The 24160-nt window shown below is 44.0% G+C and overlaps 1 protein-coding gene across 1 annotated transcript in view; it reads right to left on the reverse strand.

Moving 5' to 3' along the window:
- Positions 1-362: 362 nt before the first annotated feature.
- Positions 363-24160, reverse strand: part of HMGCLL1 (3-hydroxy-3-methylglutaryl-CoA lyase like 1) — a 105437-nt gene continuing 81639 nt past the window's right edge. Inside the window, exons 8-9 of the mRNA XM_084830996.1 lie at positions 9007-9132; positions 363-1168 (exon numbers count right to left, since the gene is read on the reverse strand). Coding sequence (XP_084687122.1) covers positions 1067-1168; positions 9007-9132 — 228 coding nt within the window. The 3' untranslated portion in view covers positions 363-1066. The remainder of the gene's footprint in view (positions 1169-9006; positions 9133-24160) is intronic.

The following is a 24160-nucleotide window of genomic DNA, read 5'->3' on the forward strand; positions in this document are numbered from 1 at the left end:
CCCCCCTTCAGGGATTCCAGGGGGAGGGACGGAACACTTCCCCCCCCCACCATGAACAGAATCCACGGAAAGGTAAGTGACTTTCATACATCCCTATGGAGTACACACTTTTGCACAGAAGGTCATTCTGTTTCTTACTCGCTGTGATTTGGTGTGTCTCAACCCCGATTCTCAGATACAATTTCAACATAGCAAAGTCACCATAATGTGCCCCTTTCCCCATGTCACTTTAGTGTAGTAAATATTGATTCCGAAGTATGATCCTTACACCTTGAGAGCTGCGATTAATCATGTCTCAGAAAAGCTTTTGTAAATCTTGAGTGGAGACAGATTATGTTGTTTGTTTGTTTATTTATTTATTTCACGTTTGATACCAGGGTGGAGATTCTTTCTTGGTCAGGATCTATGTTTTATAAATAGGTCAGCAGACTGCACCAGAAAGCACACACATTCATGTTTCCAGAGGAGGAGCAGAAGGGAAGCAAAGTGCATCTTAAAAGACTAACAATTATATTATGACATAAGCTTTCATGGGCTACAGCCTACTTCAGCTGACGCATACGTACTTCTATGGCAAAATCTCATATTGAGGTATGTTCAGTTAAATACATGGGCATGGTGAGTACTTTCTCTGCCTGAAACATACATTTTCTTTCTCACACCGTAAGCAAGCATGCATGTACTCTTATCTGCACACTTAAACACAGCTACACTCCCTTGAAGAGTCCCATGGGCATAGTGTTTAGAATGAGATCAGAAGCCAGATGGGGCCCAGTTAACAGAGGCCATGGTTGGTTGCAGGATGGCAATCTCCACGGGCCCAGAGGAAAGGGGGAGAGAGTTTCATTTGGCAACCAGGCCCGAGGGTATCCACTCTGATTTTATAATACACTGCTGCCATTGGCATATCAAATATTGACTATGCTGCCACTTCCCCCTCTGCTGAAATGATTTCTTTTTTTCTTTTCTTTTTTGCAATAGGTTTGCCTTATGCAGCTATAAATAGGCAGAGCATATTGATGGACAAATATTTAACTTCTAAAAACAGCACTACTTGTCTTGCAGCTCAACCACTGAATGAAGCTTGCGCAACTTTAGAATTAGTTTTCTTGTTCAAGGCTGTGCAAATGAAGTTACCTGCTTCCATAACCTTGCAAATATTCACACCCTAAAATTGAAAGAAAGAGGGAAAGAGATGTTATTTTTATATCTCTTCAAATCATTCAAGTTATTCAATGTCAGACAGAAACTTCATTAGAATCCTGATCAACATACCCTGTAATCATTTAATATCTCCATATAATGTGTCACATTCATTCATTAATTCATTCATTTATTACATTTGTAATGTAATAATTTGTAATGTAATATTATATTTTAATATTATAAGAACATAAGAAGAGCCATGCTGGATCAGACCAAGGGTCCACCTAGTTCAGCATTCTGTTCACACAGTGGCTGACCAGCTGTTGATGGGAAACCCTTCGACAGGACATAAGTGCAACAGCACCCTCCATCCATGTTCCCCAGCAACTATGTACAACAGGTGTACATAGGCTTACTGCCTCTGGTACTGGCGGTAGCGCATAGCCATCAGGACTAGTAGCCATTGATAGCCTCCTCTTCCAGAAATTTGTCTAACCCCCTTATAAAGCCATCTAAATTGGTAGCCATCGCTACGTCTTGTGGTACCGAATTCCATGTTTGACTCTGTGCTGTGTGAAGAAGTATTTCCTTTTATCTGTCCAGAATATCCCACCAGTCCGCTTCATGGGATGACCCCAGGTTCTAGTATCATGAGAGAGGGAGAAAAATGTCGCCCTATCCAGTTTCTCCACACCATCCGTCTGTGAGTCTGCCTATCTCCCATATTTCCTGTGCTGTGGGGTCCCACAGTCTTACATTTTGTCCCCTGTGCTTTGTAACATCTACATGAAATTGCTGAGGTTATCCAGATGTTTGGAGTGAGTTGTCATCAATACTCAGCTAACATTCATGTCTATGTCTCTTGTTTATGCAATTAAGATGAGTTGGGGATAGTGCTAACCTAAGACCTGGGTACTGTAATGGACTGAATGAAGGCCAGTACACTGAAGTTCAATCCAGAAAAGATGGCAGTCTGGTTGGCGCATTGCTCATCGGCCTGAGTTACTGGTGTTCACATGGCGCTAAGCAGGATTAAACTCCCACTAGAGGAACACGTTTGCAGAGGGAGGCTGCTCACTAATTCATCTTTGCCATTGGAGACACAAGTTGCCTCTATGGCCTGTAGCATCTTCCGCCAGCTTAGGTTGTGTGTGAGTTGCAACCCCACCTACAGACAGATAGCCTGGCCTCGGTGTTCCAGCTTAGATTACTGCAATGTATTGTACATGGGGCTGCCTTTGAAGATGGTTTTTAAAATGAATTAGTCCAAAATACAGCTGCAAAGCTGTTAACTGGGGCTGGGCACTCTGATTACATTATGCCTGTGCTTTGCCAACTGCACTGCTTGACTTCCCAGTTTGTTTTGGGGCTTAATTCAAATTACTGGGTTTGAACTTAAAGGCTTTTCACTACTTCAGACCAGGATCCCTTGCCTCAGCGTGTGCCTGTCCATACACTAAAACAGCCTTCCCCAACCTGGTGCTCTCTGGTTGTTTTGGACTACAATTCTATCATCCCTGATTACTGGCCATATTGGCTGGGGCTGATAGGAAATATAGTCCAAAACTTCTAGAGGGCACCAAGTTGGGGAAGGTTGTCTTAGTGTATGGAAAGGCACATGTTGAGGACAGAGAAGTATTTTGCAGGGGAAGCAAGGTCCAAGGGAAGGGAAGCTGTGGCAGAACCCACTTGGAGCCTAGGCAAGGAAGAGGAAGCAAAGGCAGCAAGGCAGCAAGGCCTGAGAAAAATAGTCAAATGATACAGTAGACATATGCAAGTGAGTTAACAGAAGGAAGGCAACAGAAGAAACCAGCATAAGAGAATAGAACTAAAGGAAGCCATTAGATAGCTTTTAGCTATGATAGTTATAGGAATCTCCAGGATCAGAGGCATTAAGCCACTGCATGGAGATCAACAGTAGGAGAAGGCTATTCCATTCCAATCCTGCTTTGGGTTTCCCAGGGGCCTCTGGTAGGCCACTTCAGGAGGAAGTATGCTGGATGTGATGGACCTTTGGTCTGGTCCTGCAGTGGTCAAGGGAAAGGAACATGGGGGTCTGGGCTAGATGGGAACAAAAATGAGCATTTATTCAGCTATAGCCTATTTTATTGTGGCCACGTAATCTTGCCCATTTACTGGCCATCCCACTGGTTATGGAACCAAGGATGTTAGTTGTAAATGACCAAGATGTCTGATCCTAGAGGTGCCTTGCCCAACCTGGAGCCGTCTAGATGTTTTGGATTTAAACTCGCAGCATGTGACCATGCTCGCTGGCCCTGATGAGAGCTGAAGTTCAAAACATCTGGAAGGCACCAGGTTGCCTAGCCCTGTCCTAGAGAGTGAACTACGTGCTGAGAGAAACTGAATGGCATAAAGAAGGCTAGAGCATGACGGAAAGGGATGCTTCTTTTCAGGAAATATTTTCAGAGGGTAGCAGCAGAAAGTATTGGGACAGTGGGAGAAGGAAGGGAGGTTGACACTAAGTAGGAAACATACAGAAAAACTGAGAGACTTGCTGGTGATAGGAATGTATGGTGGAACTCTTGCACTAAGGCCAGTCTAATAGGCAGGAACTTTGTTCAATATCAGAATGCCTAGCATCAGGCATAAGAAGAGTCCTCCTACCACGCCACCACAGTTGGTGGCCCTGGGATTTAGATTTCTAATACTTCATCTCATCTTCTGTCTCTGGCGTTAGCAAAAGAAGATAGGATAATATAGAGCACATGCCCATAGTACTGCAGGAGCTTGTGAATAGTACTCCGAGGATTCCCTAAAATAGTCACTCCCAAACTCTGCATCAGAGAACCCAAACATGCCAAGCGCCTTGAGAAATAAATAATTAAAGCTCCAGTGAGACTGAAATATTCTGCTGTCCCTCTGCATGATTCACTGTGCTGCTTTTCCTCCTTCTAATCAGCCTTCAGTAAGGACAGGTCATTCTGCCCTATCTCTTCATCAAATTTCCAGACAAGCAATAGCTCAGTGGTAGATCACATGCTCTGCATGCAGAAGGTCACAGGTTCAATCCCAGGCAATCTCCAGTTAAAAGGGTCAGGTAGCTGATGATGGGAACCTGCCTGAGATCCCAGAGAACCAGTGCCCATCAGGGTAGATCATTCTGGGCAAGGTCAACAAATAGTCTGACCTGGTAGAAGGCAGCTTCCTATTTTACAAAGCATTCTTCAATTTTAATTTGGAAAAGTCCATTTAGGAAAAGCTGCCTTGAATCTAAGATGGATCAACTATTCAGAAAAGCCAAGTCAAGTACCTACCTACTTTGAATACAAGCTCAGATCTCATGCACATTTATGCTTGGAAGTAAATTTTATTGAATGTACACTGAGGCATGGGATACATTCTTTAGTAATCAGATGGAGATACTTCTAGGCAAATATGTTTGAGTCTGAAGTGTAACAGTACTGAATAGTTACTATTTTAGGATTCCAAAACCCCACTGATTTTGGCACACAAATTCTGTAAACAAACAACGACGACATATGCACTTTACACCCTATTCTTGTCTCTTGACAAACTTTCACAGTTGTTGTAGACCTGTGATACCAAGATGCCCTTTGCAGCACTGTATGCTATATCTGTAGATGGCTCAAGTTCAGCTTTCTTTCAGTTAATTAACAATTTGACTAACCATTCTGAACACTGTTTTCAAAGAGGCATTAAGAGCACAGCCCATCTGACAGATACTCAAAAACCATTTCATCCATTGTGTCCCCCTTTAAGCGACTTCAGTCAACAAAGCAAGAACATGAACTTGGAGCTGAAAGGAAGCCAGGAGACAGTTCAGACCAAATGTAAACATTAGGCAATGTTTAATGTTAGTAAGTGGTACCTGATATCAATAGAGAAACACTAGCAAACAGGAAAATAAACTCTAAGCCCTTTAATGGAGGGGGGCGGGTCTTGTTTTAAGCATGTATATTCCCATCCTGGGAGTACTGGTTCAGTGTATGTGCAAATTCACATCTTTATATGCATGAGAATTAAATACAATATTATTCATTAAAGAAATTAAATAATCCAACCATATGAGTAAGAGTTGCTTGCATATACACTTTTCCATGGAAATGGCACTACTCTGGGAGGAAGGTTCCATGAGAAAGACCCATGTGATTGGCCATGCCTGCACAGTTGAGTCATACCAGCTTTGAGATCAGTGGCCAAAGCTTTGACGCCTGCCAGTGAGAACAAACAGGCTGGCGAGCACTAAGGAGCTTTGTATAGTCTCCAGATAAAACTCTACAGGAAGAACAGGGAAGGACACTGTGACTATGTATGTTGAAGAGTATCAAACGAACTAGAAACTCAAATAGGGCAGGCACCTGTAGTGGAAACGCAGAAAACAACTGTTATTCAAGGAGTTCGTTGTGTACAACAATTGCTCCTTCTGTGCCTAGACTTCCGGTTGGTCTTTTGCTTTTAGTCGTTAGCTATGTTTCTTCTTCCTAGGGTCAGTTACTGTTTGAGACTGAACAACTTGAGAGACTAGTAGATATGCCTTAGGGATGGATGGGCTCATCCACACCTGGCTTTGTCAGGCGCTCACCGAGCCACTGCCGCCACCCTCTCCTGCTCGCGGTGCTGTGTGAGCTTCGTCACTGCCCAGCAAGCACCTGACAAAGCCAGAGGGCTGTCTGTCCTCCTAGCGACCTGCCATTGTGCACAGCAATGGCGGTTCAGGAGCTTCTGGGTAGGTAATGTTATGTAATTGGTGGCTGTAAAGGGCCAATTGATGCAACATTACAGGTGTGAATGCTCAATTCATGCTTATATTGTTGCGTAAATGGGCCTTTTACATCTGCCAATTATGCAACATTACTCACCCAGGAGTTCCCAAGCTGCCATTGTTGCGCACAATGGCAGCTCGCCAGGAGGACAGGGCAGCTGCTGGGTGCTCATCAAGCCACAGAGTGCTCACCGAACGGGTCCATGAGTGCCCCACGGTTCAGTGAGTGGGGTCTGGGAGGGCAGGCGAGGGGGACTCCATTGGATCCCCCCCCCCACAGACTCTCATGACATCTCTAATAAGCCTCTGGTGAGATCTCAAGGTTATCCACAGTAGATGGGATGGAGTTATCTATGCTGGCTTACTGCCAAACATTCCCCAAATCATTAGAGTATGGCCAGGACAGGAGATGGGTTAATATGAGAATAATAGTATATATGAATCCCTGAGACACTCCCAGGGTGGGATGTCAATGCAGGCCAATCCGGAAAAGGGCTGCTTAAGAGAAGGACATTACTGGAGTTACATCTGTTGCCATATTGCGATGGGATTCCTAGCAACTGTAGGGATATAAGCCTTACAATCTTGCTTTGTAGTTGCTTGATGCAATCATTGCATTGCAGTGCTCTTCTAGAATTACTCTGTTAATTTGTTCTTGCTTAATAAAATCCTTAGCCTTCACCCATTAGTGTATTTCCTATTTCTGAATCCTAAAAAGAACCATTGCCTCTTGGCAACACAGCACCTCCATATAAACTCGGTAGGTAACAATACCAGGTGCCCAAGATAATACTGGGACACATGCTGTTGTCCCTCCTGACCAAAATGCTCAGGGTGACCTTGAAATGGAGAATGAAAACAGGGAAGCATCCAAAGGAGAAAGTGTAACAGTAATGGGTGACTTCAATGACTGTCACAAAGTCTGGATAAATGCAGCCTACCTCGTACAGACTGGGTATGGCCAAAACAAAGAGGTAACATTTCTAGATATGCTAAATAATTTTGCCCTAGAACAGGAGCTAATCAGAATGGAGGTGACCCTGGACTTAACTGGAAGTGACTCCCAGGTCCTAGTGCAAGATGTAGGTGTTGCTGAACTGATTGGAAACAGTAGCCACCTTGCTATCAAATCCAGTGTATATATAATGGGAAATTGCCATTTGACTTCAAAAGAGGAATATATATAAAAATGAGGAGATTGGTAAAAAGAAAGCGAATGTCAAGAAGGTGAAATCTCTTCAGAATGCTTGGGATTACTCAAAGCCACAGTAACAGAAGCTCATCTAGCAGGTCAGGAAAGGTACCACCAAGGCTAAGAGGTCACCAGCATGGTTAACAAGCATGGTAAAGGAAGCTATTAGAGAAAAGCTATTAGAGGTTTCCTTCAAAAAATAGAAGTCTTGCCCGAATGAGAACAAAATAGAACACAAACTTGCACAAAGGAAATGCAAGCAGACAATAAGAGATGCAAAAAAAAGCATTTTGAGGAGCATATTGCTAATAACATCAAGGATAGCAATAAAGAATTCTTTAAATATATCAGGAACAGGAAACCAGCTAGGGAGGCAGTTGGACCATTGGATGACAACGGGGTTAAAAGAATTCTAGAGGAGGATAAGGAGATTGCAGAGAAGCTGAATGGCTGACCAAGACAGGGATCTTGGGGTTGTGGTGGGTAGCCCAATTAAAACACCTCCTCAGTGTGCAGCTACTGTGAAAATGGCAATTGCATGCTGGGAATCTTTCAGAAAGAACTAAAAAATAAAACTGCCAATATTATAATCCCTTTACATAACTCTTTGGTTTGACCATTTCAAACACAGTTTGAAATACGGTGTAAAGTTGTGGTCACCACAGCTCAAAAACAATATTGTAGAGCTGGAAACATGCAGAAAAGAGCAACCAAAGTTAGCAAGGAGCTGGAGGAACTCCTCTATGAGAAAAAGTTCAATGTTTGGGGCTTTTTAGCTTAAAGTCAAGTAAGGAGGGAGAAATTATAGAGGTGTACAAAATTATACATGGTGTGGAGAAAGTGATTAGGGAGAACTTTTTCTTCCTCTCTCATAATACTAAAACCCAGGGTCATCCATTGAAGCTGAATGGTCAGAAGTTCAGGACAAGCAAAGGGAAGCATTTCTTCACACTACACGTAATTAAATTATGTAATTCCCTGTCACAAGTTTAAGTGATGGTCACTAACTTGGATGGCTTTAAAAGGGGATTAGACAAATTCATGGAGGATAAGGCTATCCATGGCTACTAGTCATGATGGCTAGTAGCAGTAGCAGTATGCCTCTGAATACCACTTGATGGGAAACATGAGTGGGAGGTTGCTATTGCACTGCTTGTGGGCTTCCCACAGACAGCTGGTTGGCCCATGTGGCAACAGAATGCTGGAATACATAGGCCATCAGACTGATCCAGCAAGGCTTCTCTTATGTTCCTAATTATATGGGGACCAGATGAGGATCAGCCCCGTTAGCTATTGTTTTAGAAGCTACAGGGTGGCATGATTAATCTAGAATCAATTTCCCCTTTTCTCCTATAATGCCCAGTGCATGCAGGTAGCAGGACTCAGAAAGACATCTGCTTGAAACCTTACATTGCCAGATGAAACAGTCAATACAGAAATACATAAACCAGTATTATGGTTTTCCCCCATACATAGACATGTCCAATGGGGTTTTTCATGCACATGTCTTATGAATGTGAAGCCCAAATGGTCTGTGCACACCAATTGCTAGAATAGAGGGCATCAAACGACTTACAGACAGAATACAATTGTACAATTGCTCCTTGGAAAGTCTTCTGTTGGTAACAATGAATTTCCAATCAAGTTTATTTTTTTGTAACAAATGCCTACAAGGTCAGCCTTCTGACAAGATCAAGCATGCTAAATAGTCTAACACTTCCCCACAGTGTCCATCTAGAATGTATCAGTGTATAATGATTCATAGCTACATGTCTTGTTAGTTGCAATGAATTATATAGATACAGATATATGCATATTATGTATTTTATATCAACATTTTTTCGCCACTCTCTAATTTAATTTTAGGAAATGTGCAAAACCTGATAGGCACATTTTTTAAAAACAAAAACAAAAAACAGCTTACCGTATTGATTCCTAAGCCATTAAGCATGTATATCACATCTTCTGTGGCTACGTTTCCTGTGGCACCTTTTGCATAGGGGCAACCTCCTAAACCAGCAACTGCAGAATCCACAATATGAACTCCCATCTAGAAAGCAATCACAGCAAAGCCTAGTGTTTTTCATCAAAGTGACTATTCTCAGTTAAAATGCTCATTAGTGCAGGGCATATTTTTTTGAAAAAAGGCTAACATGAGCTGAGAACATTTTCTGTATTCTGTACAACTAGGCAAGTTTCTTTAAATTATTCAGATGTCATTTCTCTTCATCTGCTATTGTACCTTTAACCCCGTGCTTTGTGCGGCTTATTTTAAAATATCATTGACCATATTCAAAGCGGCATCTTAAAGTCTCACAAGTGCGGAAAAGCCACCCACTGAAATGGCTGGGACTTGAGCGTTCATAAACGTGTTCTGAATTGTGGCCACAGACACAACATAGGATTCTTGGTTTTGATCTTTTCAAGTGTTCCTAAAACAGCATCCTAATCAGCTGCATCTATCTGCTCATGCATTTGGCAAGTTTCTCCCACTTGTAATCAAAGGAAATTGATTTCTTGGCACTCACAATTGATTGTGTGGGCTCCTTCAAATGTCTGTAGACAGTACATTTGGCAGCTTCACTGGAAACTTACACTTATACACAAACTGTCTACCTGGGTCTCCACAGCTTACGACTCTGTATTGGCCTCCCATATGTTTAGTAACCTCCTTGTTTTCACAGTGGAATGAAGAAGAGTTAGGTGAAGTGCTTGCTCTTAAATAAAGATTAGAAACTTGAAAACTATTATTTCACTGGCCACTTGGTGGCACTAGTGCCTTAAAATGTGTCATTTTTTGTTTGATTGACCTAAATCTGAGAACAATCAAGGGCTTTTTATTCAAGATCTTCAAGTCTAGATGTTCGCGCTTGCAAAGAAAAAGGGTGCCACAAGCTGTGTGTTAATATGATACCTTCATAATATTTTACATATGCCTTCCATGCAAGCCGCTGCTGTTTACAAAACAGAATGTTGTGGTTGCATTAGCAAAAAGGTTGCTTTCATGAAATAGGCACAGAACTGATTCACAAGCATCAATGTTACACATTTTGAGATGTATGTCTACATCTAAAAATGTAAGTTGTGATGATTAAGTTAGTTTTTAAGTTAACATTAAGTTAGTTTTTAAGTCCCATGTTATATCTGCTCCAGAAAAATACCATGCAAGGCCAGAACCAGGTATACAGGGACCCTTGCCAAAGCGCCATCCTGTAGGCTCTTCTTCTGCAGGTGGCTCTGCCCCCTGATGCATTCCCTGGGCCCAGTTTCTTAAATAAAACCCCTTTTTTTCTGGCATGCCAATACTGACCAGCTATGGGCTGCCATCTTAAGTTTGACAACAATGTCCTGGATGTTAAGTTGTCTGGAGCCCTGAGGGGGTTGGGGGAGCAGTAGATGGCCATTACCATTTTTCTGTGGATAAAGATGGCCGCCACCCAAAAACATGGCTGCCTCTTTTTCTTTTTTCTTTTGCAGCAGTCATCTTTTCCCCTCAAAAACACAATGGTGTCAATCTCCCGCATGCACATTAACTTTAAGGGCATTGGGGGCAAATTCAAGATGGCAGCTGGAAGCTGCTTAGTGCCAGAGCACATACAAAAAACATTTTTAAACATTAAAAACGAGGACGTGGACAGTCATCAGGTGTTTCAGCCCTAACAGCTGCCCAAGTAAGGCTCACAGTGTGGCTAGGCTTGGTTTTTAGGATTCTTTCATTCCAGAATTCATTAAATTTATCCACTACAAGTGAGATGTGCAAGTTATCACTTCACATACTTCTTTTGCCACATGTATAGTGCCATGCCACTTTGGTTTGCTGTTGTACTGTTGATATACATATGTGATGCGGAGATACTCCTGGTTCCTTGAAGATAATGGCCCAAACTACATGTTGTGTGGGAGTTCTGTGATAGCCCTTTCCCCTGCACTGTGGCCTCCATCTAAATCAGATCCCCACAGATGCTTTTTGAGACAGAGAAAATGTGGGGGCTTTCATTTACAACCCCCCATGTGTAGTTTGGCCCTATCTACATTGCTAGGAATCTGTACAGGTTTCAAGGCCATCCAACATTAAGTTAGTTTTTAAGTCCCATTGTTTTCAGTGGGAGAAATTTAAGAATGAGATTAAAACCAATAGGGCTTGGAAGTGCTTAAACTTTGGCTAGATTTGGGAAAAAACTAGTTTTTTGGCCAAAAAGCAATGTATGTCCACATTTGCAAAATTGTCCATAGCTGAAAAAACCTGCAAAAGAGATATTATGCACTTCTAGTCTATTCAAATAAATATTAAACTGAAAGTGTGCAGACCAACCTTCACTCATATCTCATCTCAGATGAGGATTCATTAAATGGCCTAGGGTGGTACCCCATCTGTGAAATGGTAATAACTGTGGCTCACCTCATGGGGTTGTTATAAGCCCATTTAGGGTACAATCCTATGCAGATAGGCGGCCACCTCCAAATTCGGAAGCGACCGCCTATCCAATGCAGGGCAGGAGAAGCACAGAGGGGATCATTCCCTCCACGCTTCTCCTGCCCTGCATTTGCAGGTAGACAGCCGTTTTCGGCTGTCTAGCCACGGGAGGACAGAGCGGGGGAGGAGGCTGCCAGACGACACATAGGATGTGTCGTATCAGCATTTCCACCCTCCCCACTCCGGAACGCCCCATTTTGGCCACTCCATGCTCCATTTGCAAGCGCAGAGGACGGAGCTTTTCCACGCTGCCTGTGAGGCAGCACGGAAGCAGGGGAAGGTCGGTTCTCCGGGAACCAACCTCAGACCGCAGGCTCTGAGGTCGGTTCCCGGAAAACCAGATATCCTATGGCCATCTAGCTGCTGACTAGTGGCCATAGGATTGCTCCCTCCAATGCTTAAACAGTTCTAAAAATACAAAGGGAACAACTCTTCCAAAATTTAAGCTCATTTAAATCCCATTCAGTTCAAAGAGGGAGTTAAGGATGTGCTTAATCCCCACTGAAATCAGTGGGGCTTAAAGTGCTTAACTTCAGCTGGATAGTAACCCAGAACACTTTTAAAAGCCCAGCTTCTTCACAGCAAGGCCCGAAAAACAAAGCAAAACATAGGTGCAGCATCGTAACCACCCCCAATACTTGTTTACATGTTTTTCCTCTAAAGGCCAAAGTTTTACCCAAAACAATTCTCCCTAAAGGTAGGGATGTCAGAGAATTCTGCGACGGATCTCGGTGAGGCCAAATGCCAGTGCATTTGGCCCCCTGAAATACATTGCAGAATGGCCTGCCACCCCCCCACCCCCCGCGGATCCCCCCCGGGATTAGACTTACCTGGGGCGGATGTTCCGGACGGCGGCGGCTCCAGCGGCGGCTTCAGAAGTGGCGGCGGCTGGTCTCCCGAACGGCTGCCGCCGCTGCCATTTGCAGTCTGTGTCTCGCCCCCCCATAGACGTGATAGGCTTTACGTAAGGTGTAAAGACTTACGTAGCCTATCACGTCTGGGTTTAAAAAAAAAAATGCGTACGCAAATGGCGGCACCTACAGCCGCCGCCATTTGCATTTCTTATTTTTCGCCGTCTTAGTCTACGTCAATATTTACGTAGACTAAGACAAAGAAAAGAAAGGGGAACGCAAATAGCATAGTGGGCACTATTTGCGTTGCCCTTTTCTTCGTCTTAGTCTACGTAAATATTGACGTAGACTAAGACGGTGAAAAATAAGAAATGCAAATGGTGGCGGCCATAGCCGCTGCCATCTGCGTACACGTTTGTTGTTGTTGTTGTTGTTGTTAACCAGAGCCCTCCGCGGCTGGAAATCCGGCTGCGGACGGCCCTGGCCTGGGCCTGGCCAGCTGCTCCGCGGAGCCGCCGCGGAGCACAGCCGGCCATCAAGGATTCCGGGGGGGAGGACTAGATCACCTCCCCCCCCGTCGAGGATTCCGGGGGGAGGGACGGAATGCCTCCCCCCCACCATGAACAGAATCCGCGAAAAGGTAAGTCACTTTCGTACATCCCTACCTAAAGGCCAAAAGATAGGTATATTGTTGGCATTCGTTTTCTGAAGGCTCCTTTCCAATGCGTCAAGGCTATGGCTGAAAAGGCAGAAAAGCTGAAAATTCCTATTCTTAGGAATATCTGGATATGCAACATTTCCCAGAAGATTTTCCTGTCTCAGTTCCAGGTGTTTAGACAAGGCCACCTTCAAAAACACGATTTTAACATACTAAAAGTTTGGCTGTTTCTCAGGATTATTTGTCTTATATTAAAAAAAAAAAATGTGCCAAAGACTCTTCAAAACATTCTGGTAAAGCCTGCTGAAATATCCACTGTGGAACAGATGTTATAACAATACAAGATTGACCCTGAACATCCCAGCTAATCCATGAATTCATCATGTTCGCTTCTTTTCTATTTGCTTCTATTCTTCCTATTGGAAAGATGTCAACAAAATGCAAGCTGAATTTTATGATTTTCTTCTTTCCTTATCCCATGGTAGTATTCAGATCATTTTTATTCTGCATATTGTATGATTTGCAAATGCAATGTACGGTACAGACATTCAGGGGCGTGTACCAACTGGTGGCTTTGCCTTAGCAGAAAGCTCTTCTGCTCATGCAAGTCAGGGCACACAATTTTCATCAATTCATCCTTCCTTCTGCAGCCCTCCATGCCATATCCCATTCTTTTATGAGGGTCCCCAACCCTCTGGAGCTGCTTTTCAAATGAGTAGGGGGGTGGCAAAAATCAAGTGACCCAACTAGCATGAGTGGAAGCGCTTTCCACTATTAAGGCAAAGCCGCCATCAGATAAAACCCAAGGGAGTTTATCTAAGTGCTCTATCATTTCCATTTTCATTCAAGGCAAGGCTAAACAAAGAAAAGGATGATAAATGCCATTCCAGATAGTAAAGCATCAAACAGAAACCCTTCAACAAAACATCCTCCTGCCGCAGTTGTAATTACAACATCCTGCTGCTATAGTTGTTTACTATGCGCATTCAAAGTTTCCACCACCTCAAACCCCCAAGAACTTCTTCATTATATCAGTGAAGGAGGAACCCAGCCTACACATGCAAACTGAATAGAGCAGCCAACACATGCAAGAGATCTGTATTCAGGTCTGGCATACTGGGATCACTGGGCTGGTACATGCATTTGCACATGCATGTCTCTGTTGCTCCTTTCTATTTTAAATTTAAACATAATTAGGTGTTAATTTAAAAATGAAACATCACATTATTTGAAAAAATTGTTGTTTGGATGAATCCTTTCTATATTACCTAATAATCTTCTGTATAACTTATCCCCATTCCAACAGATAAGAGGATGACATCTTGCTTCCCTTTCATTTTTTAATGGAAGTGAAAATGGCTGGGATTTTTCTATAGTAGCATTTCCTTATTTGAGCTCCCTGTCGAGAAAGATCTGCCAGCCTACTTCCTTCCTCTGCTTTTGCCAGCAGGTGAACATTCTCCTATTTTCAAAACTCATTCTTAACGATGATCATTATCAGTCTAACTATTTAAAAATAAAGAACTTCCTCTGAGGGCAAAACAAGATTAAATGCAATTCATGAAATTGTCAAAGTAAACTGTGCATATCCCCCCCCCATATGGATTGGGACCCTAGCATGGGGGGGAGGGGCTTTAATCTATCCCCCCCCAAGGCAGTCTCAATCTGGATCAGGCCTTCCATGCCTATTTTCATGGGGGGGGGTTCCATTTAGTTCAATGGAAGTCCCCCCCCCCGGGAAATAGCAGCTATAAGGGAACAAAGAGTTAAAATCCTATCGACACACAAGCATCACTTTCTGAAACTGAGCCCCATACCTGTAATTTTCTTTTTAAAAAGCCATTCACTCAATTGAACAGCATCCAGTTTGGCCCTGAATCACTTTGTAGGCTTTATGTAGAGAAGTATAAAAGTCACGAATATCTGACTATGTAATTATAATTTTAAACCCTTCTCCAAATTTATATTTTATTTAACAACTCCTTGAATGGCTGCACCTGCAAAATATTACACATTCCAGCTTACCCATCCACTGAAATCCTCTATAGAGGCTGTCCTCCACATCCCACCAACATCTGAGTTGTTCTTGGTTGGGACATGGAAGAGGGCCTTCTCTGTGACCACACCTAGACTTTGGAAACCTCTGCCAAGGGAGGCCCACTTCTCTCCTTCTCTGATGGCCTTCCATGTCTCCGCAAAGTCATTTCTTTTCTGGCATTCAGCCTGCTGAGATGTTAATTTTAGTCTCCCAGAGGTGTGAATAGAAGTGCTTAGATTGTAAACCACCCTGACGATTAAAAAAAATAGAAACGCAAGGTTAAAATACTTCCAATCATTAACTAATTACACTGTAATCCTATTAATGGATACTCAAAAGTGAGTCCCAATGAGGCTTACTCCCAGCAAAGAGAGTATAGGATGGTGTCCTCAATCAATTCAATAATGTCGGTTCAGAAGACACAAACTTTTGCAAACAATATTATGCAATTTTCTTTTTTAAAAAAAGATAAATTAGTTGACCAAATATATCGTCAAATTAAAAGCATCTCCTGTCATTTATTACACCAGGAGAGTTACGCAGGTGCATGCCCATCTGCAGCTATATTTGGAAAATGGAGCCGGTATTCTTCTTTTCAGTGCCATTAACTTATTTACAGCTGGACTAGGGACATTCTATTTATCATCACAAAGTACAAAGCCAAATGTACTTTCCTCCCCCCCCCTTTTTTTTTTTCAGGAGCACCACAGATTAACAGGTTAGAATGTTTTCCACATGTCCATTTTTACTGTCAAGAGAATATTAAAAACGTTTTCCAGCTTCCGCAGCTGAGCCAGATGTCCGTGGATCCCACGGTGAGAGCAAAATTGGTAAAGTAGCCTTCTCATGACCCCAGCATTGTTTTATCAGGGATCGGTTTAAAAGCATAAAGGGCCATTGCTTGCTGAGATCTGTAATGTTTTTCAGCCCTTTCCCCTGCAATTACACAAAAGTGCTGACTTTGTTGAACTACTGATATGCAGTAGTATTTTTTAGGACTCCTCTCACACTGTGCCGTAATTGCTGTTTGTGTTGGCACAAGAAAGGCACCAGGTCTTGTTTCCACTGTACATTTCCGGACTCTGGTTTCAGTAACATCAGTGTAGGATATTGTACTGGGCATATGTTTTGTTGTGTAAACATTAGCCGGTCATTTACCCTGTCAATCTCCACAGAGTGGCCTCTAATTACTGGGAACCTCCGATGGACAATTTCTAAAATATTTTCTGTAGCTACCCCAGTTGGTGTTCCCTTCACTGATGTACTGTGTTCAGAAAGGGAGAGCTCCTAATGTATTTATGACAGAATTCTTTATTTAGATTTGGGCCACATTTTATTTTGATATTGAGCCCAGGGGGTGGGGGTCGGAACCCCGCTATTTCATAATATTCTGTGCTGCATTAAACTATTGACTCACAATACCTAGGTGGACTTTCATTGTGCTTCTTATTTTAAAATTACTCACTTGTTTCTCTTATACAATAATATAATTATGCCATCAGTGTACAATTGCATGCATAGAGACCTCTTTTTCAAGCTAGCACATCTGCTTTGATTTAGGATGTAACCAGGTTCAGAACTCCAAAACCCCACTGATTTCAGTGGGAGAGGGGAGAATCAATGTGAGTAATAGTGCAAACCAAACACGTCTGCTCAGAAGTAAGCTTTATTGAGTTCAGCTGGATCAACTCCTTGGTAAGTGTGCATGCGATTGCAGACTTAAAAGTGTAACCTTAAGTGTAATTGTAAAAGTGTAATTAAGTGTAATTAAAACCTTGGTTAATTGCTCCTTTTCAGAAGCACTCCCCTAAATATCTACTCAAGAAATAAGTCCCATTGAGTTTAATGGGGCTTACTCCCAAGTAAGTGGATATATGATTTCAACCTAAATAAGACTTTCTCTGTCATGGCTGAGGTTGAAGGCTGAAGGGGGTGAGACCCTGGCATAAGAAGGGGAAGAACTGGAAGCAGTGACAGATTTTATTTTCTTGAGCTCCAAGATCACCGCAGACGGTGACTGTAGCCATGAAATTAAAAGACGCTTGCTCCTTGGGAGGAAAGCTATGGCAAACCTAGACAGCATAGTAAGAAGCAGAGACATCACCTTGCCGACAAAGGTTCATATAATCAAAGCTATGGTTTTCCATAGCGACGTATTCCATAGCGATGTATGGCTGTGAGAGCTGGACTCTAAGGAAGGCTGAGCGCCGAAGAATCGATGCTTTCGAACTGTGGTGCTGGAGAAGACTCTTACGAGTCCCCTGGACTGCAAGGAGGTCAAATCAGTCCATCCTAAAGGAAATCAACCTTGACTGCTTATTGGAAGAACAGATACTGAAGCTGAAGCTCAAATATTTTGGCCACCTAATGCAAAGAGAAAACTCCCTGGAAAAGACCTTGATGCTGGGAAAGATTGAAGGCAAAAGGAGAAGGGGACAGCAGAGGATGAGATGGCTAGATAGCAATGAATATGAACTTGAGCACGCTCCAGGAGAGAGCGGAGGACAGGAAGGCCTGGCATGCTATGGTCCATGGGGTCACGAAGAGTCGGACGTGACTTAACGACTGAATAACAACAACAACAACAACAAAGTCTAACATAATGTAATGGGATTTTATTCTAGTATCCCAGGGCAGGGGGTGGTCTTTGTTATATACCCCATGCCTTTTGGGATGGGGTTGGTTATATAAACTTTAAAAACAATTAAATCAATTCAATATTTTTATGAACAACATTCTAATTATTTATTGCTCTGAATTATACTATCCTGAATTATCATTATAGTGCTGCAGCTCGGCAAATCATACATTTCTTTCAAATTTTAGTGAACACTACTCATGTATCTTATTCAGATTTGTTGAGGTGTGCTTTCCATTCGTTTGGGGAAGTTCTGAGTAGTAGCTCAAATGTTCTATAATGTTTTTTTGCCCCATGAAAGCCTATGGCAGCAACTGCTGGCAAAGTTATGTCAGGCATACTTGAGGTCGATCTACATCGCAATGAATTCAGTGTCCCGTCAGGTTAAATGCTCTCGCATTAAAACGTGATTATTCACACTCACCCATTTTCCCCGTTGCAGTGCTTCATCAAATGTGCGAGCTCGGTTCACACTCGAGTGCTGTGCTGTGTTCCTGCTGTTTTCCTGCACGCGCTTGTCTGATCTCGGATGCTAAGCGGGATCGGCCCCAGGCAGTAGTTGGATGCGCGACCACCTGGGAATCAGGCTTCCTGCATTGAGCAGGGGGTTGTTGTATCCCCTCAAAGGAGACTAAGTTTTACCCCCTCCTATCCCCCGCTCTGGATGTTTTTTTTAAAATTCAGGCATTATCCTCACAGAATCGGGGCTTCTCCGCAATTTTTTTTTTCTAATTGAGGCATGATCTTTGAAGCTTGGAAGTTGTGAAGCATGTTCTCTTGTCTTCTTCCCGCTACTAATTGCATAGCTTCCTCAGCAGCCTGTTTCCTCAGCAACAAGCAAAGGGCTGGATGTGCGTGTGCTTGTCTGATCTTGGCAGCTAAGCAGGGTCGGTCCTCGTCAGTGCTTGGATGGGCGACCTCCTGGCAATCAGGCTTCCTGCACTGAGCGCAGGGGGTTGTTGTATCCCTTCAAATGAGATTAAGTTTTACCCCCTCCTATCCCCCGCTCTGGATGTTTTTTAAAAAAAATTCAGGCATTATCCTCACTTTACAACTTTGAAGCTTCGAAGATCATACCTCAATTAGAAAAAAAAACATCGCAGAGAAGCCCCAATTCTGCAAAGATAACGCCTGAATTTTTTTTAAAAAAACATCCAGAGCGGGGGATAGGAGGGGATTTGAAGGGATACAACAACCCCCTGCTCAGTGCAGGAAGCCTGATTCCCAGGCAGTCTCCATCCAAGCACTGACGAGGACCGACCCTGCTTAGCTGCCAAGATCAGACAAGCACACGCACATCCAGCCCTTTGCTTGTTGCTGAGGAAACAGGCTGCTGAGGAAGCTATGCAATTAGTAGCGGGAAGAAGACAAGAGAACATGCTTCACAACTTCCAAGCTTCAAAGATCATGCCTCAATTAGAAAAAAAAAATTGCGGAGAAGCCCCGATTCTGTGAGGATAATGCCTGAATTTTAAAAAAAACATCCAGAAAAACACTGCTTAGCTTCCGAGATCAGACAAGCGCGTGCTTGTAGGGATGTATGAAAGTCACTTACTGTTTCGCGGATTCATTCGTGGGGGGGGAGGCGCTCTGTCCCTTCCCCCGGAATCCTCGACGGGGGGGGAGGCACTCTGGTCACCCCCCCGGAATCCTGCCCGGTCGACTCCACTCCGCAGTGATTCTGCGGAGCTGCCAGCAGGCTCCACCCGTGGCCGGACATCCAGCCACTGGGCAGCAGGGATGCAAATGGCAGCGGCCACAGCCACCGCCACTTGTGTCCCTGTAGTGAGCCATGATAGGCTATGTAAGTATTTATGTAGCCTATCACGGCAGGCTTAAAAAATAAAAAAAAAACACGTACGCAAATGGCAGCGGCTACGGGGGCCGCCATTTGCGTTCTGTATTTTTCGCCGTTTTAGCCTACGTAAATATTTACGTAGGCTATTACGGCGAAATAAAGGGGAACGCAAATGACGTAGTGGGTGCCATTTGCGTTCCTTTTTTGGCCATAATAGCCTACGTAAATATTTACGTAGGCTAAAACGGCAAAAAATACAGAACGCAAATGGTGGCTGCCGTAGCCGTCGCCATTTGCCTACGCCTTTTCTTTTTTTTTAAGCCTGCCGTGATAGGCTATGTAAATGCATACGTAGCCTATCACGGCCTCCGCAGGGACGCAAAAGGCATCCCTGCGTTAGCCATGATAGGCTACGTATGTATTTACATAGCCTATCACGGCCGTGAAGAAGCAAATGGCGGCCACAGGGCGGCCGCCATTCGCAAGTCGGCGCCAACAGGAGCAGGTAAGTGCTCCGTTTCGCGCAACTTTCGTGGGTTGGGGGGGTGGAGGCTTCGTTCCATGATGGATTTCGGGGGTGCATGATGGATTTCAGGGGTGCATGATGGATTTCGGGGGTGCAAGTGCATTCGGCCTCACCGAGATTCGTTGTGGAATTCTCTGACATCCCTATTTGCTTGTTGCTGAGGAAACAGGGGCTGCTGAGGAAGCTATGTGCTCAGTAGCTGGAAGAAGACATGGGGCCATCAAGAGCTGTGATTGGACAGGAAGGAAATACAAACACCGCCGCGTATGGACAGGCGGGGGAGGGGACTACGACTGGACATGGTAGCGAAGGCGGAAAACCAGAGCACATTAAGGGGAGATACCAGGATATTAGGGTATTGAAAGCAGGAGCACGGAAGTGGGAAATTCCGGTTCCAATTCGAGGCGGCTACTACATAGTGTGAAAGGCAGGCGGTGAAACCTCATTGGAATTGAAAAAAGGCAGTAAGTGTGGATCCAGCCATGATTACCATTAGTTAAGTTTTTATAATCCCATTTACCATATAGGTAAACTTGCAAGAAAGCATATTCAAATACATTGGGGAGAGAGTAGGATTGCCAACACTGTAATTATACATTTCCTTTTTAAAAAAAACAGGGAAAGGCAATGATTTTTTTTTAAAAAAATCCTGGTGGTTTAAGACCAGAGTTAAGGTTAACTCATGTTGGTTCAAACTCCACAAAGACAGGACATTGGAAGCTAAGGCTCATGCCTTAACTGACGTGCCCTATGATCAGTGATGATGTTGTGCAATGTCACAAATTGTGCTTGCTTACAGCTTGCCCTCCACGCACCCACACTCTTCCTTGGTCAGCAAAGATGCCCTACATTGTCTTAATCCTATATTGCCTTATGAAGCATCTAGCCTTCCTTCTAGAAGAGGGCTCCCTCTCACTGTTAACCCATCCTACCATGTAAGTAACAAACTGGCTGGGGTCAACACACAGGAAGATGCCTCTAGCAAAACAGTAAGGTTGAGATCCTTCATAAAGCACTTCAGAACAGGAGGCAGAATCCAACAGGGTAGTTATGCCCCTACCGATTCTCCTGTGCCCCACAGATTCTGTTGTGCAAGCAGTGGGCCCTGCCAATTCCGTCGCACAAGTGGGACCCACCACTTGCACAACAGAGATTTAGCTAGGGATGTACGAAAGTCACTTACCTTGAACGAAATTTGATTCGCGGTGGGGGAGAGGCGCTCCGTCCCTCCCCTGAAATTCTGGTGGGGGGGAGGCGCTCCGTCCCTCCCCCCTGAAATTCTGGCCGGAGGGGAGGCTCTCTGTCCCCCCCCCCAAAATTCTGGCTGGGGGGGAGGCGCTCCGTCCCTCCACCCCCGAATCCTGGCCGGCCGGGCCGCAAATGGCGGCAGCTGTAGCCACCGCCGTTTGCGTCCCTGCAGTCAGCCCTGATAGGCTATGTAAATGTTTACGTAGCCTATCACGGCTGAGTTAAAAAAACACAAAAATGCGCGTATGCAAATGGCAGCACCCATGGGCGCCGCCATTTGCATTCCTTATTTTGGCACGTCTAGTCTACGTAAACATTTACGTAGACTACGGCGAAAATAAGGGGAACGCAAATAGCATAGATGCTACGCTATTTGCGTTCCCCTTATTTTCGCCGTAGTCTACGTAAACGTTTACATAAACTAGACGTGCCAAAATAAGGAATGCAAATGGCGGCACCCATGGGCGCCGCCATTTGCGTACGCACGCTTTTTTTGTGTTTTTTTTACTCAGCCGTGATAGGCTACGTAAACATTTACGTAGCCTATCACAGTATTTTTTTAAAATCTAGCCGTGATAGGCTACGTAAATCTTTATGTAGCCTATCATGTTTTTTTGGTTTTGTTTTGTTTTTTACTGGAAATGGCGGCGGCGGCAGCCGGTCAGAAGACCGGCCGCCGCTGCCGAACCGCTGCCAGAGCCACCGCCGCCAGGAGGATTCACCCAAGGTAAGTCCCATCCCGGGGGGGGGGCGGGGGGGCAGACTGTTTCGCCACCAATTTCGGGGGCCGAATGCGCTGGCATTCGGCCCCCCCGAGATTCGTGGCGAAATTCTCTGACATCCCTAGATTTAGCAGTTCTCAGAGGAAGCACTGAAATGAGCAGAAATGCTTGTTTCTCTGTTGGGACTGGTCTGCAGAGCTCCCTCACGTGAACTCTGCCAACCTGCCCCCTTCCAGAAACAAGCATTTTCACTCATTTCCAGTCGCCCTGGAAAGGCAAAATCTTCATTCTGCAAGCGGTGGGTGCCACTTGCGATGGGAATTGGTGAGGTGCAGGAGAATCGGCAGAAGTGGAAGCGCCCCATTGGATTCTGCCCCAGGACAATGAGGGGCATCTTTGTTGGTCCCATCCACTCCATTCTCCCCATCTGGATTTGGGCCTGAAAAACCAAGGAGTGTTTCCTACCATATTTACTTACCTAGACTTTAAGGCAAGTGTGGGCAACTTGTGGCCCTCCAGATGTTGTAGGGCCCCCATCAGCCCTAGCCAGCATAGCCAGTAGTAATGGGTGAGGGGAGTTGCAGTCCAACAACATCTGGAGGGCTACAAGCTGCTCATCCCTACTTTAAGGGCTTTGTCTGAGGCCCTTCTCCCAAATCTCCCCTGCCAAATAAGGCTCCAAGAGAGAGGACCCTTTCACTGTTGGGGACCCGGCTTGTGGAATGCGCCTATGTTATGGTCTTTTTACCACCAGGTTTAAGTGCTTTCAGATCTTTGCAGTATCCATTCTTATTTTGCATTTTTTGTTTTTCATCTGTTTGTATACTGCCCAGATAACAAACAAATGTAGTAGGATGCCAACAAGCTTTCACTCAGTTCTGAAAGTACTGGTATTCCAGTTCTTTGCAGGTGCCCAGAGGATGGGGCTGCTGAAGCAATTTTGCAAAAAAAAAAAACAACCTTATTTATTCTGCATGTAATGCTTCATCTATTAGATGAGCAGAAGAGTGTCAGTTGACCACTACTGTTATTCACTGGCACCGACATTGTGAGGTTTTCTACACAAGGCTGTTAATCTGCCATAACTATTTCTAGTTTCATTGCAGAATTGAGACTTGAGCTCTACAAAAATCGCTTTTCCTTCTCTGCTTTGTTGCTACAGAACCCCTTGGCAGCGCTGTGCTATAGCAGAATAATGCTGTGATACAAGTAGGAAAATACATTTTCTTTTCCTTTCAGAAATAATACTCCATTTTCCCCACTCTAAAAAACCCCTCACAACAAGAAAAACAAAGCTGGAGGGTCACAATGTAAACAACCGTGAGTAAGGAACAATGAGCACACAATAAATGCTTCATGTAGAAAAGCTCTGTGAATAACTTTAAAAAACAAAAACGAATTGCAATTACCTTTTTAACTTAAAAGAAGCACCACAGAATGTGATCCTGTAAATCTATGAAAATATCAGAGAAAAGCTGTATTCTATTTACAGCATTTGGAAGCAATTTGCTTCTTGTCCAGTAAATGAATATCTGTTTCTGACACACACACACAAAGGCCTGGATTATTGCCCAGTCCACTTGAGAACTGGATGATACTGACTCTTAATATAGTCATTTAAATAGTCAAGTTAAACAAGGCACAGTTAGATGATAAAAGGAGATCTATAAAGAGGAGACTGCTGCGATTGTGTAGGAGTATGACTATTAAAATAGTGTCTAGGGGCCCTTTCCAGACAACAAAAACCCTTCCCCTTTCTTTCAGTGCTACAGTCACACTAGTGTGAATCCAGCATTAGTAGCATAAGGCTCCCACTTATCAGATAAGGTCAGCCTTGTAGGGGAAAGAGTCCTACTGCAGGAGTACCTCTTCTTGTTCTTGATATATAATAATCCAGCACTTGGAAACAAAAAGCCTTACAAGTAAAAGAGGAGTGCAAAGCTGCCACCATATGTGGAGACATTGCTAGGGGAAGAGAGTAGTCTTGCTGATGGTAGCCATTTGTTTGGTTGATTTTTAAAGGGCTCATTGAGCATTCCTGTATCGGAGTAGAAATGCAAGGGAGTGTCCCAGTCCTTAACAGTACAATCCTAGGCATGTCTACTCAGTCTGATTGAGTTCAATG

This window comes from Heloderma suspectum, chromosome 1 (genome assembly GCF_057233095.1).
Source record: "Heloderma suspectum isolate Gila_16-S chromosome 1, 16-S_ref, whole genome shotgun sequence".
NCBI lineage: Eukaryota > Metazoa > Chordata > Lepidosauria > Squamata > Helodermatidae > Heloderma > Heloderma suspectum.